This window comes from Pleurodeles waltl, chromosome 2_2 (genome assembly GCF_031143425.1).
Source record: "Pleurodeles waltl isolate 20211129_DDA chromosome 2_2, aPleWal1.hap1.20221129, whole genome shotgun sequence".
Classification (NCBI taxonomy): domain Eukaryota; kingdom Metazoa; phylum Chordata; class Amphibia; order Caudata; family Salamandridae; genus Pleurodeles; species Pleurodeles waltl.
In genome coordinates, this window is record NC_090439.1 from 682618811 (window position 1) to 682638505 (window position 19695).

The window sequence follows — 19695 nt, forward strand, 5'->3', positions numbered from 1 at the left end:
TCGCCTTTACCACCTGGCAGAACACATGATACTTCTCATTGACTGGCTATTTGGTGACAGGCAAGACTCCTCCTGGAGCTACAAGTCCTTGGGCACTGGGGCATTCACAACCTCCTGTATAGAGACAGACCTTTAAGCACACTTATGCAGATATCTCGGATTCCCCAGATGCGCTAGTGGGCTGCGGTAACACATTAAATGTCTAAAGAGGTCAACGATCCAGACCCCCTTGTGGGAGGAAGCATGGCTGACAAAGGTGATCCTCCTAGGGGGGTCCTTCTTTCACCTAATATGGTCCTGTTCGATTGAGACCTACTGGGGTATGATCCATATGCAGATAACACTGCACACAACTGCATATCTGTGCCCCAACAGGACAGTCCTTGGGGTTATGGTTGGGCGGGCTGATAATATGCAACAGAGACTATCTGCTCGCATTGGATAATTACTGGCCAAACAGGACATTGCTCAGAATTGGAGAGTCGCTGACACCGCCCCCTCTATCCGCATGGCACAGGAGAATGGCTTTCTGCTGTGTGGCGGAAAAAAAGATTTATAAATGGTGAAGCTGTGTCAAGAAACATTGCAAAATATGGGGAAATTGGAACACAAACTATGTTGGCCCACACCAATAAGGCTATGCCTGGAAAGGTAACAGGTTGAGGTTATTGCTCATGACGTTGGGAAGGAGTGTGTGGGTCATTAGAGGTCATTTTAACAAATATCACAACTATACAATGCTCTGTGTCAGTCTTATTGTTACATACACATTTCAGAAATAATAAAAACATTGTTATTAAATTAAAAAAATTGATGGGATTGAAAAACAGTTTCTGTGGCAAGAACACAACAAATTGGAATCAGTTAAACCAGGCAACTGTGCATTGGCTTGAATGGGGATGCCATGAGGAACATTAGTACAAGATTTAAGTCCACTAATGAACAATTAACAGAGTGAGAGGTTATCCTTACTTGTTTAAGTAAAGCAAACATTTCAGTAAATGTGGCACCTTAAACAAAGGAGACTGGCTGGAGACACAAGAAGGCAAATAGGGGCCAAATAGCACTTTATAGTAACCACTGCTAGGGAAGAATTTTTCTGAGCCATAAAACATTGGAAAGGAGTGATTAAAATGGTGTCAGACCTTCTCAACTAACCCACTGAGCAGATGTTTTCCACAGACTTGCATAAATGGATACTGTGGCGGCATTCGTACCAGCCAAGATTATGTCTGCAACCTTAGGCAGCAAGCGAAAAGACTCCAGTTGACATCACTCAATCTCCAAGTATGCAGCCACAGAACTTGGGGATTGGGATGAAGTATCTGGTCACTCCGATAAAGAGAGATGCCTACCCGATGCAGGAGTGAAAGAAGGAGCTTAATTGCAGAGCACCAACAGATGGCTATACTTTAAGCTCTTTGACAATTTGGTGGGTAATCACGCCCAGCTGTGCTCGACCCTCTCGCACCTTCTCTAGGACTTGTGACAAACGTGGGATCAGCAGGAATGCATATCGAAGACCCTATGACCAGTCAAACTTCACGTCTGAACCGATAGGAAACCGTACTGCAAGATCCTCCAGCCCCTTCCACTGTATTTTTGCAAGAAGCAAGATGGGTGGAAATGGGCAAGAAGCAAGTCATGATGCCATTTGAACCTAAAGGTATCCTTCAGGTAGCCATTCAGAGGGAAATGTATGGCATAAAAACAAAGATACTTCCTGTTCTGTGCTGTGGCGAAGAGAACAATGCATGGATGTCTACTCTCGAGAGGATAATTTCTGTCACTTCGGGATGAAGTTTCACTTGTGGTCTTCTAAGGAAAGGTGACTGCAGGTATCTGCTCTCCTGTTTATTAAGTCTGTGAGGTATGCCGCTAATGCAAAAAATTAACATTTGCTGGGCCCACCGTCATAGCTGCATCAACTTACAACATAGGCTCCATGGAACCCCACTACCCTGTCTGTTATTGTAATGGACAGTTGTGGTGCTGTCCAACAAAACTTGAGTGGAAGGGGCAAAAGCCTTCCCGACAAGACAGACATCCCACAGCTCCAACACAATTAAGTTTAGGTGCTGATCCAAAGTGGACCATAAGCCCAACATTGTAATCCCTCCCAGATAAGTACTCCTGCTTAATAAAAAGAAAGTTTTAAACTTTGACAGCCTGAAGGACTCTTGTGCACCATCTGCTGTATGGGACAGGTGAAGGATGCAAGAAGACATCCTGCCAGGATCTGCAAAAACAGAATCCATGTCTGAGCCAGGAACATTGAACTCACATCCCAAATATTAGCATAGGGAGGGAAGACATTCATTCTTTTTCTCTATTGCACTATTCATTTGAAAAACAGCCTCTGCATCGGAGATAAGACTTTCAGATGCTATTGTGAAGCCCAAGTTATGAAGACAAGTCATGAGGCACTGAAGGCATGGGACCAAGCCTTCAACAGCTAGTCGTACATGTTTGGGATTCCATGGACTCTTGAATCCCCACAGTGAAAGCCTCATCACCTTGGAGATGCTTCAGGGTGCAGTCTGAAATCAGAAGGTCAAGGTCAGAAAAGTGAACGTATACCCCCACAGTAAATTTTAGATAGCATGAACTTGAAGGATCAGCAGATGTAAGTAGGCATTTTGAGTTCCAGGGACACAAGCCTACCCCTCTGTTGAATGCCTAAAGGATTTGGATCAGGGACATCATCATGGCATGTGTTGCCAAATGAAAAGATTCAAGATGTGAAGATCTAGTATGGGTCCGATGACCTTTGTCCTTCTTGGGTACTTGGAAGTTCCTTCATTCCTTGGTTACTACCATTATGGCCCCTTTTTTCAGCAGAGCAAGAACTTGCACCTCTGTAATTCAGGCATGTGCAAACAGCACATCCTAGTGGAAGGACGATCGCCCTTAGGAGAGAACACGATAGGTAGTTAGAAATGGGGTCTATAGTTGGCAGTCGGTTTGCACTCTGTCCAAGTAGGGACCCTCACTCTAGTCAGGATAAGGGAGACACCCAGATAAGAAAACCCCTGCTCACTGCCTTGGTAGCATGGCATGAGCAGTCAGGCTTATCTCAGAAGCAATGTGTGAAGCATTTGCACATAACACAGTGAAAACACCACAAAAGGACACCACACCAATTTTAGAAAAATAGCCAATATTTATCTATATAAAAGAAGACCAAGTACAATAAAAATCGAACATACAGTAATAAAAAAATTAATTCTGCAAGATTTACTCAACAATACAGTTCCTTGAAGTCGATAGCTCCACCTAGGACTATCACGGCATCGTGATCAACAAAACCAACAGTTCAGGCAGGCCACAGCGTCGCAGGCCAGCTACGGTGTCGGGAAGACCAGCAAACAGTACCTTTGGAATTGTAGGGTGTCGTGATCCTCACGGTGAGCTCTGGAGTGCGGCGTCGCTGGCAGCGGGGTGTCGGTTCCGGAGACGGTGCGGGATTCATCAGGCCCTTGAAGTCACACGTGTTGCAGATCGAACTCTGGGCTGATAAAGTCAGGAGCACTGGCATCGGAGCTGAAGCGGGACGATGTGACGTGCCGTGCCCACAGCTCACAGTGCAGGCAGCGGCTCGGTGACGGCGTCAGTGAGACCAGGGCTGCAATGTGAAGCCGGGCGGTGAGACATGCGGTGTTACCAGATCACGGTTCAGGCAGCGGCGTCATCGTTGCTGAAGCACTGTCGTCAGTAGGCCCAAGCCAGCAGTGTGGGACGGGACAGTGCTTCGTGACCCTCACGAGCAGTGTCCACTGGCCATGGTGCAGGAAGGGATGCCTGATAACACTGGAGTTGATGGTTCTGGCATCGGTGGACCAGGGCTGTGGTGCAGGGCGGAACGGGACGGGACGGTGCTTTGTGTACCTCATGAGCGGTGTCCACAGGCCACGGTGTAGGCAGCAGCAGCAGTGTCAGCAGGTGCGGCAGCAGTGAGGATGCCCAGGCTGCGGTGTGAGCAGGCGATGCTGGAGTGCAGGGCCCACAGGTTGCGGTGCAAGAAGCGGCTCGGTGAAGTCGTCCGATGATGGTGTCGGTGAAACCAGGGTCGCAGTGCGAAGCAGGGCAGTGCAGCATCTGCAGGTCATGGTGCCAGCGGCGTCAGTGTCACAGTGGTTTCTCCTCTTGACCAACAGAAAACACATTTCCCAGTGCTGCAGGTCAAGGAAACTGAAGTCTTTGGTTTCCTTGAGACTTACAACAGGAGGCAAGCTCTACTCCAAACCCTTGGAGAACTTTCTCAAGCCGGACACAAAGCAAAGTTCTCCCTTTGCACTCTTTTCAGGCAGAAGCAGCAACTCCATGCCAGTCCCGCAAAGCAACACAGCAAAGGGACAATACCCATCCTCCAGCTCCTCAGCTCTTCTACTGGGCAAAGGTTCCTCTTGATTCCACAAAGATTCTTTAAGTCTGGGGTTTTGGGTCCAATACCTATACCTCTTTCTGCCTTTGAAGTTGGTAAACTTCAAAAAAAGGTTTCAAGTGTTTGCAAGATCCTTCGTTGTCCAGGACAGGCCCCAGACATACACCAGGGGGTTGATGACAGCATTGTGTGAGGGCAGGCACAGTCCTTTCAAGTATAAGTGACCACTCCTCCCTCCACTCTAGATCAGATGGCGCATCAGTATATGCAGGCTACACCCCAGCTCCCTTTGTGTCACTGTCCAGAGGAGAGGTGCAAACAGCCCAACTGTCAAACTGACCCAGACAGGGAATCCACAAACAGGAAGAGTCACAGAATAGTTTAAGCAAGAAAATGCCTACTTTCTAAAACTCCCTTCTGTACTAATGAGGTTTGTGAGTAATACATACCCTTTATTAGGGACTTAAATTCAACAATTTAAAGTAAAGTAATCGAGGTGCTCCTGTACAAGGGCGCAGTGTGAGTGAAGTATGTGTTAGTATAAGTGTTGCAGTGCTATTTACATGAAAACTAAAACCAAACTGTGGTTAAAAGCAGGAGGCCTCAAATAAGCACCTATAACCATAGGTACTGTGAGCCTGCTGAATTTTTCAAAAGTCAATCGACAATTTCTAATACATTATATTAGAAATTGTGAGCACCTCGATTACTTTACTTTAAATTGTTGAATTTAAGTTTCTAATAAAGGAGATATATTACTCACAAACCTCATCGGTACCGAAAGTTCTTTATGGTACAACCACTGTTGTGGAGGTAAATTCATATCCTTCCCCCAGAGGAAACAAAACATTTTTTGTTAAATTATTCACTTACCCATGTCCCAGGGTACTGAGTTGCCCCATTTTTTCAAAATACGTTCTAAAAGTTACATTTTCAAACTCGCAATCTAAAAGCCAACTTCACTAAAAGATGTATTTTTAAATTGTGAGTTCAGAGACCCCAAACTCCGTATTTACATCTGCCCTCAAAGGGAATCTGCGCTTTAAAGTTATTTACAGGCAGCCCTCATGTTAACCTATGAGAGAGATAGGCCTTGCAACTGTGAAAAACGAATTTGGCAGTATTTCACTGTTAGGACACTTAAACACACCAGTAAATGTCCTACCTTTTAAATACACTGCACCCTGCCCATGGGGCTACCTAGGGCCTACTTTAGGGGTGCCTTACATGTACCAAAAGAGAAGGTTTGGGCCCAGCCAGTGGGTACACTTGCCAGGTCGAACTGGCAGTTTAACACTGCACTCACACACATTGCAGTGGCAGGTCTGAGCCATGTTTACATGTTAACTAATGTGGGTGGCACAACCAGGGCTGCAGGCTCAATAGTAGCTCTTGATCTACAGGCCGTGGGCATCTCTAATGCACTGTACTAGGACGCACCAGTAAATCAAATATGTCAATCATGAATAAACCAATCACCAATACAATTTACATACGAAGCACTTGCACTTTAGAGCACGTATACTTTAGCACTGATCAGCAGTGGTAAAGTGCGCAGAGACAATAAACCAGCAAAAACAGAGTCCAGCATTCCATAAAAACAGGACAGAAGGCAAAAGGAAAGGGGAGAGACACCAAAAAGCCGTCAGATCTAACACATATCCCCTCCAGCTGAGACTAGGGAGAACTACCCAACCCCTGGGGAGTCCTCCTCACTAAGGTGGAAAAGCCTGAACAGGCCATCAGCGTTCTGGCGTGTTCTGTGCCAGGACAGTGTTCCACCGTAAAGTCCATCCCCTGTAGAAAAATGGACCAAGTCAACAGTTTTGGGTTCTCACCCCTTATCTCCATTAACCATCTGAGGGGCCTGTGGAAGTGAGACCCAAACAAGTAGGGTCTTTTCTTCAGCACCCAGATCACAGCAAAAGCTTCCCTTTCAATTGAACTCCACCTCTGTTCCCTGTGGAGTAGTCTCCTACTAAGGAAGACTACAGGCTGGTCTAGGCCCTCTTCATTCAGCTGTGAGAGTGCTGCTCCCACACCATGCTCTGAAGCATCTGTCTATACCACAAACTCCTTGGAGAAGTCAGGGGCCAGCAGCACAGGCGCCAGGCACATGGCCTCCTTCAGGGTGTCACACAGTCTGGCACGCCTCTGTCCAGATCACCTGTCTAGGCTGCTTCTTAGAAGTCAGCTCTGTCAAGGGGGGCAACAATGGTGCCATACCCCTTGACAAATCTCCTGTATTACCCGGTGAAGCCTAAGAAAGCTCTCACCTCTGTCGGGGTCTAGGGAGGTGACAAAGCCCGAATGGCATAAATTTTGGCTTGTAGGGGCGCCACCCGCTGCTCCATATATGGTGTCCCACGTACACCACTGACCCCTGCCCTATCTGGCACTTAATGGCCTTGATAGTGATCCGGCTTGCAGCACCTTCAACACTTCCCAGGGATGGTGCAAGTGGTCCTCACAACCGGAGCGGAACACAGCAATGTCTTCAAGGTAAGCAGCACTGAAGTTTTTAAGCCCAGCCAGGACCTGATAGACCAACCTCTTGAAGGTGGCAGGGGCGTTCTTCAACCCGAAGGGCATGACCCAGAACTGGAAGTACCCCTCTGGTGTTGCGAATGCTGACCTCTCCTAGGCCCCATCGGTCACGGCAATCTGCCAGTACCCAGACATTAAATCATACATGCTGAGGAACTTCGCTACCCCCAACCGATCTCTGAGCTCATCAGCTCTGGGGATGGGGTGGGTGTCTGTTTTGGTGACGGCAGTGAGCCCCCGGTAGTCCACATAGAATCAAAGCTCTGGGGTGGCACCAAGTGCAGCGGCCTTGGGAACAAAAACCACTAGGCTGGACCAAGGGCTGCTGGTGCACTCAATCACCCCTAAAAGCAACATCTTAGAGACCTCCTCCTTGATGCTGGCCTTCACACTGTCAGCCAACCTGTAAACCTTGTTTTTCCACAGACAGGCTTTCCCCAGTGTCCACATCAAGCGTGCATAGATGGGTGACACCAGGAGTGAGTGAGAACAGTGGCAAAGTGTCCCAGTAACTGGTGACACTCACTCTGCTGTTCTAGAGTCAGAGAAGGGGAGAGGACCCTGCCTTCTACTGACCCATCCTGCTACTTGCCATACAGGAGGTCAGGGAGAGGTTCACTTTCCTCTTCCGCCCCATCATCTGTAGCCAGAAGCATGGTCAACTCAGACCTCTTAAAGTGGGGTTTGAGGCGATTCACATGCAGAACCCTGAAGGGGTTCCTTGGAGTCTGCAAGTCCACCAAGTAGGTGACATTGCTCTTGCGCTCCTTCACCTCAAATGGCCCTGATCACCTGTCCTGCAGAGCACAAGGCAACACTTTCTGACCAGGCTGAAACTCAGAGTGGTATTCTGGTCGTACCAGTGTTTCATGTCCTCCTGGCTTGCCTCTAGGTTTTCCTGTGCGAGCTTCCTGAAGCGTGCGGTCTGGTTTCTGAAGGCCAACATATAGCTAAATACATCCTGGGGTGGCTTCCTAGGAGCTTGCTCCCAGCCCCCTTTCACCAGACTCAGAGGTCCTCTGACTGAGTGCCTATACAACAGTTCAAAAGGGCTAACGCCAACCCCATTCTGTGGTACTTCTCAGTAAGCAAAGAGAAGGCGTGGTAAAAGGACGTCCCACTTACGCCTCATGGAGTCTGACAGACTCCAAATCATGCCATTCAGGGTTCTGTTGAATCTCTCAACCAACTCATTACTTTGGGGGTGGTAAGGAGTGATAAATGTGTAGTTCACTCCACATTCCTTCGACATGGCCTTTATGTACATGGACATAAAGTTGGTACCCCTGTCAGATACCACCTCCTTGTGGAAACCCACTTGGGTAAAGATCCCCATCAGTGCCCAGGCCACAACGGGCACCGTCACTGTCCTCAGAGGGTTAGCTTCTGGGTACCGGGTGGCATGATCCACCAAGACCAGGATGAACCTGTTGCCTAGGGCAGTCTTGTGGTCCAGAGGCCCCACTATGTCAATGCCCACACGCTCAAAAGGGGTTCTCACGACGTAAAGCCCTCTTCCAACCCTTTTCTATTTCCCTCCACTTTTGCCACTCGCTTGGCAAGTCTGACATGATCTACGTAACGCATCTGAATGCTTTCTCATTTGGGGCCAACAGAAGTGGGTGACATGCCCGTCAGAGGTCTTGCCCTGCCCCAAATGTCCTGCCAGAGGTACATCATGAGCCAAACCCAGTAGGAAGGCTCTGAAGCGCTGCGGTACCACCAGCACACAGGCTGCCCCAGGCTCAGCAGCCTTAGGCTTGCTATACAGGTGATAATTCTCCCAGTATATCAGGTGATCCTTCGGCTCAGTGACAGCTGCCTGGTCTTCAGCCTGCTGCCTTAGACCCCTGAGTATAAGGCACACCTTCTGCTCTGCGCAGAACTCCCTGGGGGGACCCCCTTCTTGCTGCCAATGGGTCAGCTCAGGTAGTTCTCCCAGTTTGGCCACTTGTTCCCCTGTAGGTGCCGGGGCATCCCCCTCGAGGTCAGCCTCCTCCCAGACTGGGGAACCTCTGGGGGTGGGTTTCCAGAGCCCCTTGCCCTTTCTCTTGTAGTCACCTGGGCCACTGTTTCAGGCTCCAGGTCTGTCTGATCACCCTGTCTGGCTGCCAAAGACCAAGTGGTCATGGAGGCCCACTCTGGCAACCCCAACACCCCCAAGTGCGACCTGAGCTCCACCTCCTTTTACCCGGGTTACTAGATTGGGGCCCTTTGAAAGACTCCTTTCGTTTACCCTTGTTCCCCCCCTCGTCCCCCCCACTCTGCTACTGGGGAACCCTACCCACCGTTGGCAAAATCTCCCCCATATACCTTTCTGTGGACTCTGGTACTCACCCAGCAGTACGCCACTATAGCAAGCTTCCTGGGGTCAGTCAGCTTACTATCAGTCAAGTGTGCTGGCGCAGCTCTGCAAAACACAGACTGGACAAGTGCTCCCACACAATTACGTTATACAGCCCCTGAAAATCTGTCACATTACTGCCCTTCACCCAACCATCCAGTGCTCTGCAAAAAGAATATACACATTATAACCAGGTCTGGGAATCAGTTTTCTTACTCTGCCTAAACTGATCCCTGTACTTGTCAGGAGTGAGGCCATACCTGGTGAGAAGGACCTTCTTCATATCAGCATAGGGGAGGTTGTACCCCTTACCCAAAGCTAGCAAAGTGTCCCTCCCCTCCTCTGTGAAGTGGTTCCACAATCCTGCCCCCAATCCTTCTCAGGGACCCCATTCATGTGGATGGATGCCTCATATCCCTGAAACCACCTTTGTATGTTGTCTGCCTTCTTGTACTCTCTCCCTACGTTCTGAGGAAAGTGCACAATTCTGTCTGACTGCACGGAGGTGTTGCTGCCACCATGACTGCTGGATCTGCTCCTCACATCCAGCTCCTTTACTTTAAGCTCATGCTCCAAGAGCATTTGCTTCTGCTCCATTTTCAATCACTCCAACTCAATCTGGTGCCTACTGGCTCCTCTCCTGTCCTCCAGCTCCTCAAGCTCTTAGAACCACCACTGCTGCCTGACCCGGAGGTAACTCCCCTCCCTAGCAGCTCCTGCAACCTTAGCACATCTTCACCTGGACTTGGGTCCACAGGCTTCCCCACTGAATCCACTGACTGCCCACTGGCAGTTCTGGCTACTACCCAGGCCCTCACCGCCTCTTGTAGCTCCTCCTTTTTGGTGAGACCTTTGACCTGGACTTTGAGGTTTTTACAAATTGCCTTCAGCTCCTTCACTGTATAGGTTTCCAACCTATCCGTCCCTGTTGGACTTTGCCTATGCAGGGTCATCCCCAATCTTTTTGCCTCCTATTTTTTCCGACTTGTTGCTGTTGGCTTTTGAACTCTGAGCACTTACCACTGCTAAACAGTGCTAAAGTGCATATGCTCTGTGTAAATTGTATGTAATTGGTTTAACCATGATTGGCATATTTGATTTACTAGTAAGTCCCTAGTAAAGTGCACTAGAGGTGTCAGGGCCTGTAATTCAAATGCTACTAGTCGGCCTGCAGTACTGGTTGTGCCACCCACATAAGTAGCTCTGTAATCATGTCTCAGACCTGCCATTGCAGTGTGTGTGTACAGTTTTAACTGTAAATTCGACTTGGCAAGTGTACCCACTTGCCAGGCCTAAACCTTCCCTTTTCTTACATACTAGACACCCCTAAGGTAGGCCCTAGGCAGCTAAAAGGGCAGGGTGCAGTGTATGGTTAAGTTAGGACATATAGCAGTGTGTTTTCTATGTCCTGACAGTGAAATATTGCTAAATTAGTTTTTCACTGTTGCAAGGCCTGTCCCTCTCATAGGTTAACATGAGGGCTACCTTTAAATCTGATTAAAGTGTAGATTCCCTTTGGGAGTGGATGGACATATGGAGTTTGGGGTCTCTGAGCTCACAATTTAAAAATACATCTTTTAGTAAAGTTGATTTTAAGATTGTGTGTGAAAATGCCACTTTTAGAAAGTGGGCATTTTCTTGCTTATACCATTTCTGTGACTCTGCCTGTTTGTGGATTCCCTGTCTGGGTCAGTTTGACAGTTCGGCTGGTTGCACCTCACACTAGACAGTGACACAGAGAGCTGGGGTGTAGCCTGCATATCCTGATGAGCCATCTGTGCTAGGAGGGTGTGGGGGAGTGGTCACTCACACCTGAAAAGGCTGTGCCTGCCCTCTTTGTGTCACGGTCTAGAGGAGAGGGTTCAGAGACCCCAAACTCCGTATTTCTAGATGCCCTCAAAGGAAATCTGCCCTTTAAAGTTATTTACAGGCAGCCCCCATGTTAACCTATGAGGGAGATAGGCCTTGTAACAGGGAAAAACGAATTTGGCAGTATTTCACTGTTAGGACATGTAAAACACACCAGCACATGTCCTAGCTTTTAAATAAACTGCACCATGCCCATGGGGCTACCTAGGGCCTACCTTAGGGGTGCCTTACATGTACCAAAAGGGAAGGTTTAGGCCTGGCCAGTGGGTACCGTTGCCAGGTCGAATTGGCAGTTTAAAACCGCACACAGAGACACTGCAGTGGAAGGTCTGAGCCATGTTTACATGGCAACTAATGTGGATGGAACAACCAGTGCTGCAGGCCCACTAGTAGCATTTGATTTACAGGCCCTGGACACCTCTGATGCACTGTACTAGGGACTTACCAGTAAATCAAATATGCCAATCATGGATAAACCAATCACCAATACAATATACATAGGGAGAACTTGCACAGAGACAATAAACCAGCAAAAACAGAGTCCAGTATACCATAAAAATAGAAGGTTAGAAGGCAAAAAGACAGGGGAGGCATGCCAAATAGCTGCCAGGTCTAATAGTAGCGCATAGCAATTGCAGATTCGCTGGATACATCAGAAGTCTATTACAACTGTCTCCTAAATGGTAAAGAAATGGGAGACCCTTCAACCACTGGAAGGTGGGAGAGTAAGGGATGGGATCAAAAAGGTTCTGCGGTGCCAGGGCCACAAGAAGGTGGCAGGGACTAGAGCTCCCACAGTTGGTCGTTATGGTGTCCATTAAATCCACTTCAACCCAAAAGGAGAGGCACATTTGTTGTGATGTTTGATCTGTCATGCAATATGGAGCTACTAGGACTGTTATGATCTGGAGAAACTTTTAAACTTCCTGTAATGCGGGTGGAACATGTTCACTTTGGAGCATAGACATGGTGAGAGTGATGTGGCTCTTCTGTTTTTGAGGTGCTCCATGGTGGAGTCTGCTTTTTCTCCGAAAAGCCCCTTGCCATCAAAGGGCAAGTCCATGAGGGTTGCCTGGACATTTTCAGAATCCAGTGTATGGCAGCTTATGGTAACTGCGTCATTAGAATCCAGGCTGCACTTTGATGTGCCCAGATTGGAGGAAGGGTTTTTCAAGTGTTTTGGGCAGACTGATAACAGTCAATTTTGCCAACTCTTACAGAGCAAATGCATAGCAGTCCAGTGGCATTCATCAAGCACAGGGCATGGGTGACAGAATACATTTTAGCCCACAGACCAATCTTCTTAGACTGTCAGTCTGGAGGAGCCATAGAAAAGGCAATTAGATTCAACTTAGGGGAGAAGGCTTGAACCACTAGACCCTCTGGTAAGGATGTGACGAAAAAGATTTGAAGTTACAGTGAGCTGGTCTGTTTCATCTGATCTATCTGTGGACAGCTGGGCTTGAGGTTTTCACAGACGGCCAGACTCCAAGAGTGCCTTAATAAAAGGTAGCCAGTTCTGAATGTGCTGCGGAACGCTACAAGATATCAGTCAGAACACTACGGCCAAAGTGGCAGTCCAACCTCCACATTACGACTGAGGCGAAAGCGCCACGGATGGACTGCCTGCACCGCCATTTTTAGGCCAGCTGAAGGCCTGGGGGTTCCGGCAGTCTTAATCCGCCAGGACAGCGATGCCCTGAGGATTACGACCCCTGTGTACGCCAAACTTTTCCATGACGGTTCTACAGCCATGCAAAGGCTGGCGGTGATGGGGTGGCAGGGGCCCATGCACTTGGCCGCGGACAGCCCGGTCACACATTTCACTGCCTGAATTACAGGCAGTGAAAAGCGCGACGGGTGCTGTCGCACCTGATGCACCGCAACATTGCCGCCAGCTCGATTACGAGCCGGCTTCAATGTTGTGGTGAGTTTCCTGCTGGGCCAATGGACGGAAGCTCATAATAGGGCCAGCAGGAAGAAAACCGGAGAGGTGGTCTTCCGGCCCAAACTCATAACGAGGCCCTAAATTTGTCTGCAGTGGTTGGCAAGGTTAAAACCAACACATATGCTGCTTGTTGTACCACTGAATTGAATGAAGAGACTTCCTCTGAAGGAGGCCCAGAGGAGTAATACATATCTCCTTCTGGTGATGTATCTAGACAACTTACATTTTTAAGTCCAGCAACAGACCAGAATCTGTGCTGTAAGAGGTGAGGCATTTATTAGTCTGAGTTATCATACTGTGCACAGCCATAAACTGTATCTGGTATGTCAAGATCATCAGATATGAAAATTCCTCTGTGTGGGGAAATCTCTGTGACTTAGGGAAAGAGTTGTGCCAAAGCTTTGACATCAACACAGGGCTGAATCTTTTCTTTTGCCACTCAGATGATGTCAGGTAATTGAGGATTTTGGAGGTAATGCTGGAATCAGTTGCAATGATGGCGCTCAATTTGGCGCTGAAGGTTGTGTTAGGTGCACGGAAGTGGGCAGCATGATGGCCACTCGCTTCCTAAAAATCAATGCCAAGCATGAAGCCTGTAGAAGCATGGCAACATGTGGTGTCAGAGTTGCCATAATCACCAAACCACAGTAGTGAGAACAGCCTTGGGGAGTGGCCCACCGGATACTGGGCCACCCTGAAGATATTTAGCATAGCAGCAGGAAGGACTTGACCTGTACATGGTTAGTGGATGGAGTCAGGATTCCCGAATAGTAGTGTGACCATTTCCTCAAAGAAGAAGAAACTTTCTCCTTCCAGTGGTGTTTTTTGTGCTTTTTATTAGAAAGTCTCTTGCAAGATTGTTCCTTGTTTGAAGATGTTACAGAAAGAGAAAAGGGTCACTTTGACAAGTCCCTGAGGGCACCGGTTGAAAACAGCTGGTACTCCTGCTCTCCGACTGAATTTGGGTACATCAACGAGAGTTGCGGGAAAATGGGTTGTGTTCAGATAGAAGACACCGTTCACCAATGCCATGTGGAGCCAAAAAAGATGTCTTCTTACAGCAACCGTAACAGTTATAAACACAGAAATTTTATGAGGTGACATCTCACCTAGTCTCTGTTAAAATCTGTGGGATTTAATTTGTGAAAAATCAAGAAGAGCTGCGGGCCAGAGTCAATGAGACAGGAAACAATCTAGCAGCGCCAGTTGGCACACATTCTGGGTGGGCGAAGTCACAGACAAGTCAGCAAGGGTCCACCTGGCACCCCTGAAATGCTATTGCTGAGGAAATAGTTTCCAGACCCAGTCCGGCACCTGGATTAAGTTCATAAGATACAAATTCGGCTGGAAGAAGTGCCCATCATAAATTCTTCTTTAATAATGTCTGTATAGTACTGATGGATTTGGCACCAGAAATATGTCCCGTTGAGTTTTTGAAAAAGTAAAATTTTAGTTAACAAGTGAAACACATTAAAATATACATTCAGACTCAGATGATTACATTCTAAGGAGCAATGTCAAGTGAAACAGTAATTCCAGTTCTTCCAGAATCACTTTAACTGCATATTTATGATGTTCTTGGACACATATGAAATATCACTGAATACATACTGTAGAGTTCACCTCAACATGTTTCACCAACCCTGAATCCTCCTAGCCATTAATACATGCAAACTTTACATCCCAAACCTCTAACCACACTACTATACACTTAGTAATCCATTTTCCACCTGGCAAGTAAACACTGACACAAGATGTTCATTTGCGCAGCCACCTCTCATTATTACTAGCATCCCCTTGCTGAAAAATAACAGACTCAAAACCTTTTAGCGCTCACCAATAGGCCAGAAAGATGTTTTGAGAGAAAGAGAGGAGCCCTATATCCAGGTTTGCTGATGGTAGCAGCAACTAAACTGATTAATAAAGACTAGCATTAGAATGTAATGTGCCAAAGCATTGATTTGGACCGATTCTTGCATTTTCATACATGCCTCACTTTTGTGCTGTATTAAGAACTGGGACTGGGTTTCAGGAAAAGGGTGAATATAAATGACATCCCCTGCTTCAGGATTAAGTTTGAATTTTGGGGGTTTTGTGTACTACAACTCACACAGAGGGCTTTGTGGAGCTACAGAGTGCAGTAACCAGTGATGAGGATAAAAGAAGGTCTTGGTGGCTTTTCCGAATTGTATAAGGTTCTGTTTGTACAGATTGGGGTTGAGGGAGGGAGACAACGGCCACAGCTCAGTAGCTGTTGGTGAGAAAACCAATCTGTCCAAGTGAAGCCTCTCTACGTCTCTTACGTGAATCCAACAACAAATGTTTTCTGCACAAAAGAGGGCACCTTAAGTCTGTTGCCATTTTGGACTGTGCATGCAGGCAAAGATACCACCCAGAGACATGTAACTGGATTTAAACTGTTGTCTGTTGCATTTTAAAGCAGCTGCAACACATGTTGGAACCTCAAAGTAAATCCTAGGTTAACACCTTTGCAGAAATCACTCTGGGAGGTAATTAAATAATTAGTGATGGAAACTCTATTAAAACATGCAAACCAATATGGGATCTGCTTCAATATAAGAGGTGAAAAACACAAGCCTCTAAATGCATTAATCTGTAGGGCTAAGAGGTTGAAACCTTTTTGCTCCTAGATTCTTCACTGCTTTGACTGAAGTAGGTGGACGGATCATTGCTCTAGGAAACAAATAAGACTAGAGTCTCAATAAAATAAAGCAGAATATCCACTTTGCTTTAGTTTAATGTTAGTTGATTGTGATGTATATGGGAGTCAAAGGCCAAACAGCAGTCCTACAACATATGAGGTCATATATAAAATAAAGTACAGAAACCCCACATGCAACTGGTGTAGGAGTAGTAAAGAGCCAAGGACAGCAGTTGGGTCTCATCTGATGGGCACATCAATGTTATAAAGCTCCAATATTTAAATCTCATGATCAACATTGCTGAAAGATGGGAGAAAACCCGTGTAAACCAATACATCAGAAGCCCTGTCATCAGAATGCAGAGTCTTAATAACCACAAATTTAACACCAAATCCAGGGCAGCACACGGCTTGAAACAGATACAGAGAGCATGTTGAAGGAGATGAGGAAGTTCTGACTTGGGGTGGTAGTTTGCCAGAATAGTAGAATGAAGAGTTAGTTTCTTAAGAAGAGGGACAGAGACAACAACTTTGAAAGAAGAGGTGCCTGCCCCCTCAAAAGACAAAGATTTCACACATCCTCTTAAATTACTGGCATCAGTCGTTTACATAGTTTCACCAAAAGGAGGAGGGGTGGCTCTTTGAGAATTAGGGCTATATTTAGAGTTTGGTGGATGGGATACTCTGTCACAAATATAGATAATAACTCATTAGCTGTATTACAAGTGCCATAGGTAATGTTGTGTTTGTAATAGAATGGACTGGATATCTGCCACATTTTTGACCCACTGAACTCTGAATAAGTTCCTAAATCTAGAAAGGCACCTTTGTCTAAGCGATCAAACACCTGGTGCAGAGGTCATGAAAGAATTGGTGGTTTGACAAAGTATCATGTCCTTATATAAGGCATTAGGATTGTCTGTGGAAGTCCCAAGACGGAAGGTCGATTTTGGAGTACACACATCAGTTGCGGTGGAGGAAAATGATCTCACCAGATTAGAGCTGAAGATTTGTTGGTAAAGAAGGCTGTCTTTGCACATTTAAGCATTGACTACCAGTGGGATGGAGTTTTCCGACCCATGCGCTAGACCCTGTTTGCGCAGGGGTCCGAATATGAACTTGTATAGAGTTTATACACCCAGTAATTATCGGGTGCAATAAAGTTAACAACCTTCGTAACATTTTGGCAGGTCAAATCTGGCAGAATCTAACTGGGGAAAAGAGTATGGTATTTCATGGTGACATGCAGATTTTCATGCATGTTATTTACCCAAAACTCGGAATAAGGTGCCATTTATTGCACTCAATTTCCAAATCCAGGGCAGGTGGATCTCGTCAGGTGCAATAAGAGGAGTTTATCCCTCCAATGCACCATTAATCAAGACGATTGTGATCTGTACAAGCAAACTGATTACTGACACTATTTTCAGGTCTTCCTTGTAGACCTTCCACGTGAGCTATTCAAAATGTCAAATAAATTGGTTGTCCTTTAGTTTGTGGAAAACAACTTCTTATGTCCTTTGTTTATATTGAAACATTTCCTTAGATGGGCCTAGCAATTTTAGTGTAGCAACATTTTGGCTATTACATTACAAATAGTGATTTATAGTTAACTACAGGAAAAAATACATAGCTTTTTGCAAACCTTGGGGTGTTGAAGACACCAGGACAGTAGCAATGAAGAAAGTTGAGAGACGAAGCAGGCGACTGTCTCACAGCAAAAAGGACGGTTAAGCTTAATGGCAGCAGAAAGCTACACATCTGTGAAGGAATGCTAAACAGCGTGACTTGTGCTTGGCACACAGAGAGCTGCTGTTGTAGGTGGGAGGAATGGAGGCAGAAATTAATAATGAGGTGAATCACAAAACTAGAAAGACAACATGAGTGGGGTATTCATGGAGCTAGACAGATACTGGCGGAAGAACCTTTGTCGCCGAAGTTTCACCACGGACATTTAGATATTCTTTACTCAAATTCATACATTGCTTCCCATCATTTGTGGACATGACAAAAACTAAATGCAGTCAGTAGAAGCATTTTTAAGTGTAAGGGGCCAAAAAGAATGGACTGGTCCATGTGCGTATTCAGGAAGATCTGAGGAAATGAAAGAGTCAGACCTTTCCTTCAAAATCTACTGGCTTTCCCCATGGAAAAATTACCTGTATATACATATTTATAAATGCATGATATGAATAAACAAGTCGCAAATCGGGTGATCCTCATTTCACAACCATCAGTAATGGCTGTCGAGGAAGAGACCATATACTCTCTACTCTGCTTCAAAAAAGTCCTGCAAAATAAAATCTCAAAATCTTCCACTGATCGCCTGCTTCTTCACACTGCACATCAGTCCTTCCCCCTCATGTACTCACTGAAGCTCTTCTTTTATGTGTCCACTTCATCGCAAGCCTTCAGTACACCTGTGTGGGCACTGCTGGTTAATAAGCACACCTCCGTGCGTTCATTTGTACTAAGACCCCGCTAGAAGTGTATTTTACAATGGTACCAGCACTGCATACACAACAACAATAGTAATCCCGGCTCCAGCGTCTAGATTATTGAAAAATCAAAGGGTAATTCTACTTGAAGGAGTTTTCAGGCTTGTGCTTAAACTGATGCCCAAGGTGGAAGATCCTTTTAACATGTGTGCTGCATCCATTTACAGTACAATCCAATTTCAAATACATGAAGCTGCCTACTAGGTTTTCCTTCTGCTTTACGGCTGCTAGACTACTGGGATTGTGGAAGCACGCACCAAAGCAAACATCCATTACTGCCACGGGTACAACTATTTTCTAGCTCAACATTTGGCTCTCACGAGTACACCAATAGTGACACAACCTAGAACCGATTGTAGTTTTAAATTTCACAGTACGCACTTAAGACTAACACGTTGAATAGGACGCTAGAGAAATGGTCCCACGTCACAACAGCTCACCTCTGTCATCTGGGTGTTTGTCAGAAACGGGCGCCCTCTCTTGTTCCGTGTTACCTTCGTAATAGAGAAAGTCAATTAATAGTTGAGGAAGACATATAGTACCAAGTATTCATTCTGTAGAGTAAACAAATTAGAACAAAGTCTGGCATGTTTTTTTTCCATTTACTACTAAGTGCTAAGCCACATGTAATGTTCCTGTGATGCAGTTCAAGCTATACAAAGAAGGCACCTTGTAAAATCAAATAAGCTTTTACTGCTCAAGATGTATAGTTTGTCAGCCCTAAGAAAGAAAATGAACATTAAACTACCAGGAAACTTTTGAAAGATCACCTCTTGACCTCATTGGTTATCACATATCACCATTCTTACAGGACAAACAAGTAGGTATGTTACAACATAACATATACCGAACAAAATGTATATTTTCACCAAAATAGCTTGCCACCAAAGTAGAATTGAAATTAAAAAAAAATCTATGAATATGATGAACTTCTATTGACTGTTAATTCTCTGGAAGACCCAATAATCTGCTAAATCTCAGTGTATATATATATATATATATATATATATATATATATATATATATATGGAAAATGTCACTTACCCAGTGTACATCTGTTCGTGGCATGAGTCGCTGCAGATTCACATGCTGTGCACAGTCCGCCGTCTGGTGTTGGGCTCGGAGTGTTACAAGTTGTTTTTTCTTCGAAGAAGTCTTTTCGAGTCACGAGACCGAGGGACTCCTCCCACTTCGATTCCATTGCGCATGGGCGTCGACTCCATCTTAGATTGTTTTCCCCACAGAGGGTGAGGTAGGAGTTGTGTATGTTAGTAATAGTGCCCATGCAATGGAATGAATACGTATGTACATAATAAAGGTTAAAGTAATATATTTACAAATGTACAAATGTTGAAGATCTACTTCTAAACGGCTACAGGCTCCCGGGGAGGCGGGTGGGCGCATGTGAATCTGCAGCGACTCATGCCACGAACAGATGTACAC

At 46.1% G+C, this 19695-nt stretch overlaps 1 protein-coding gene across 4 annotated transcripts in view; it reads right to left on the reverse strand.

Moving 5' to 3' along the window:
- ASPH (aspartate beta-hydroxylase) overlaps nucleotides 1–19695 on the reverse strand; it is a 590871-nt gene that overhangs the window by 294391 nt on the left and 276785 nt on the right. For all 4 annotated transcript variants that reach the window (XM_069220239.1, XM_069220242.1, XM_069220243.1 and 1 more), the window contains one exon: nucleotides 18693–18746. In XM_069220239.1, coding sequence (XP_069076340.1) covers nucleotides 18693–18746 — 54 coding nt within the window. The remainder of the gene's footprint in view (nucleotides 1–18692; nucleotides 18747–19695) is intronic.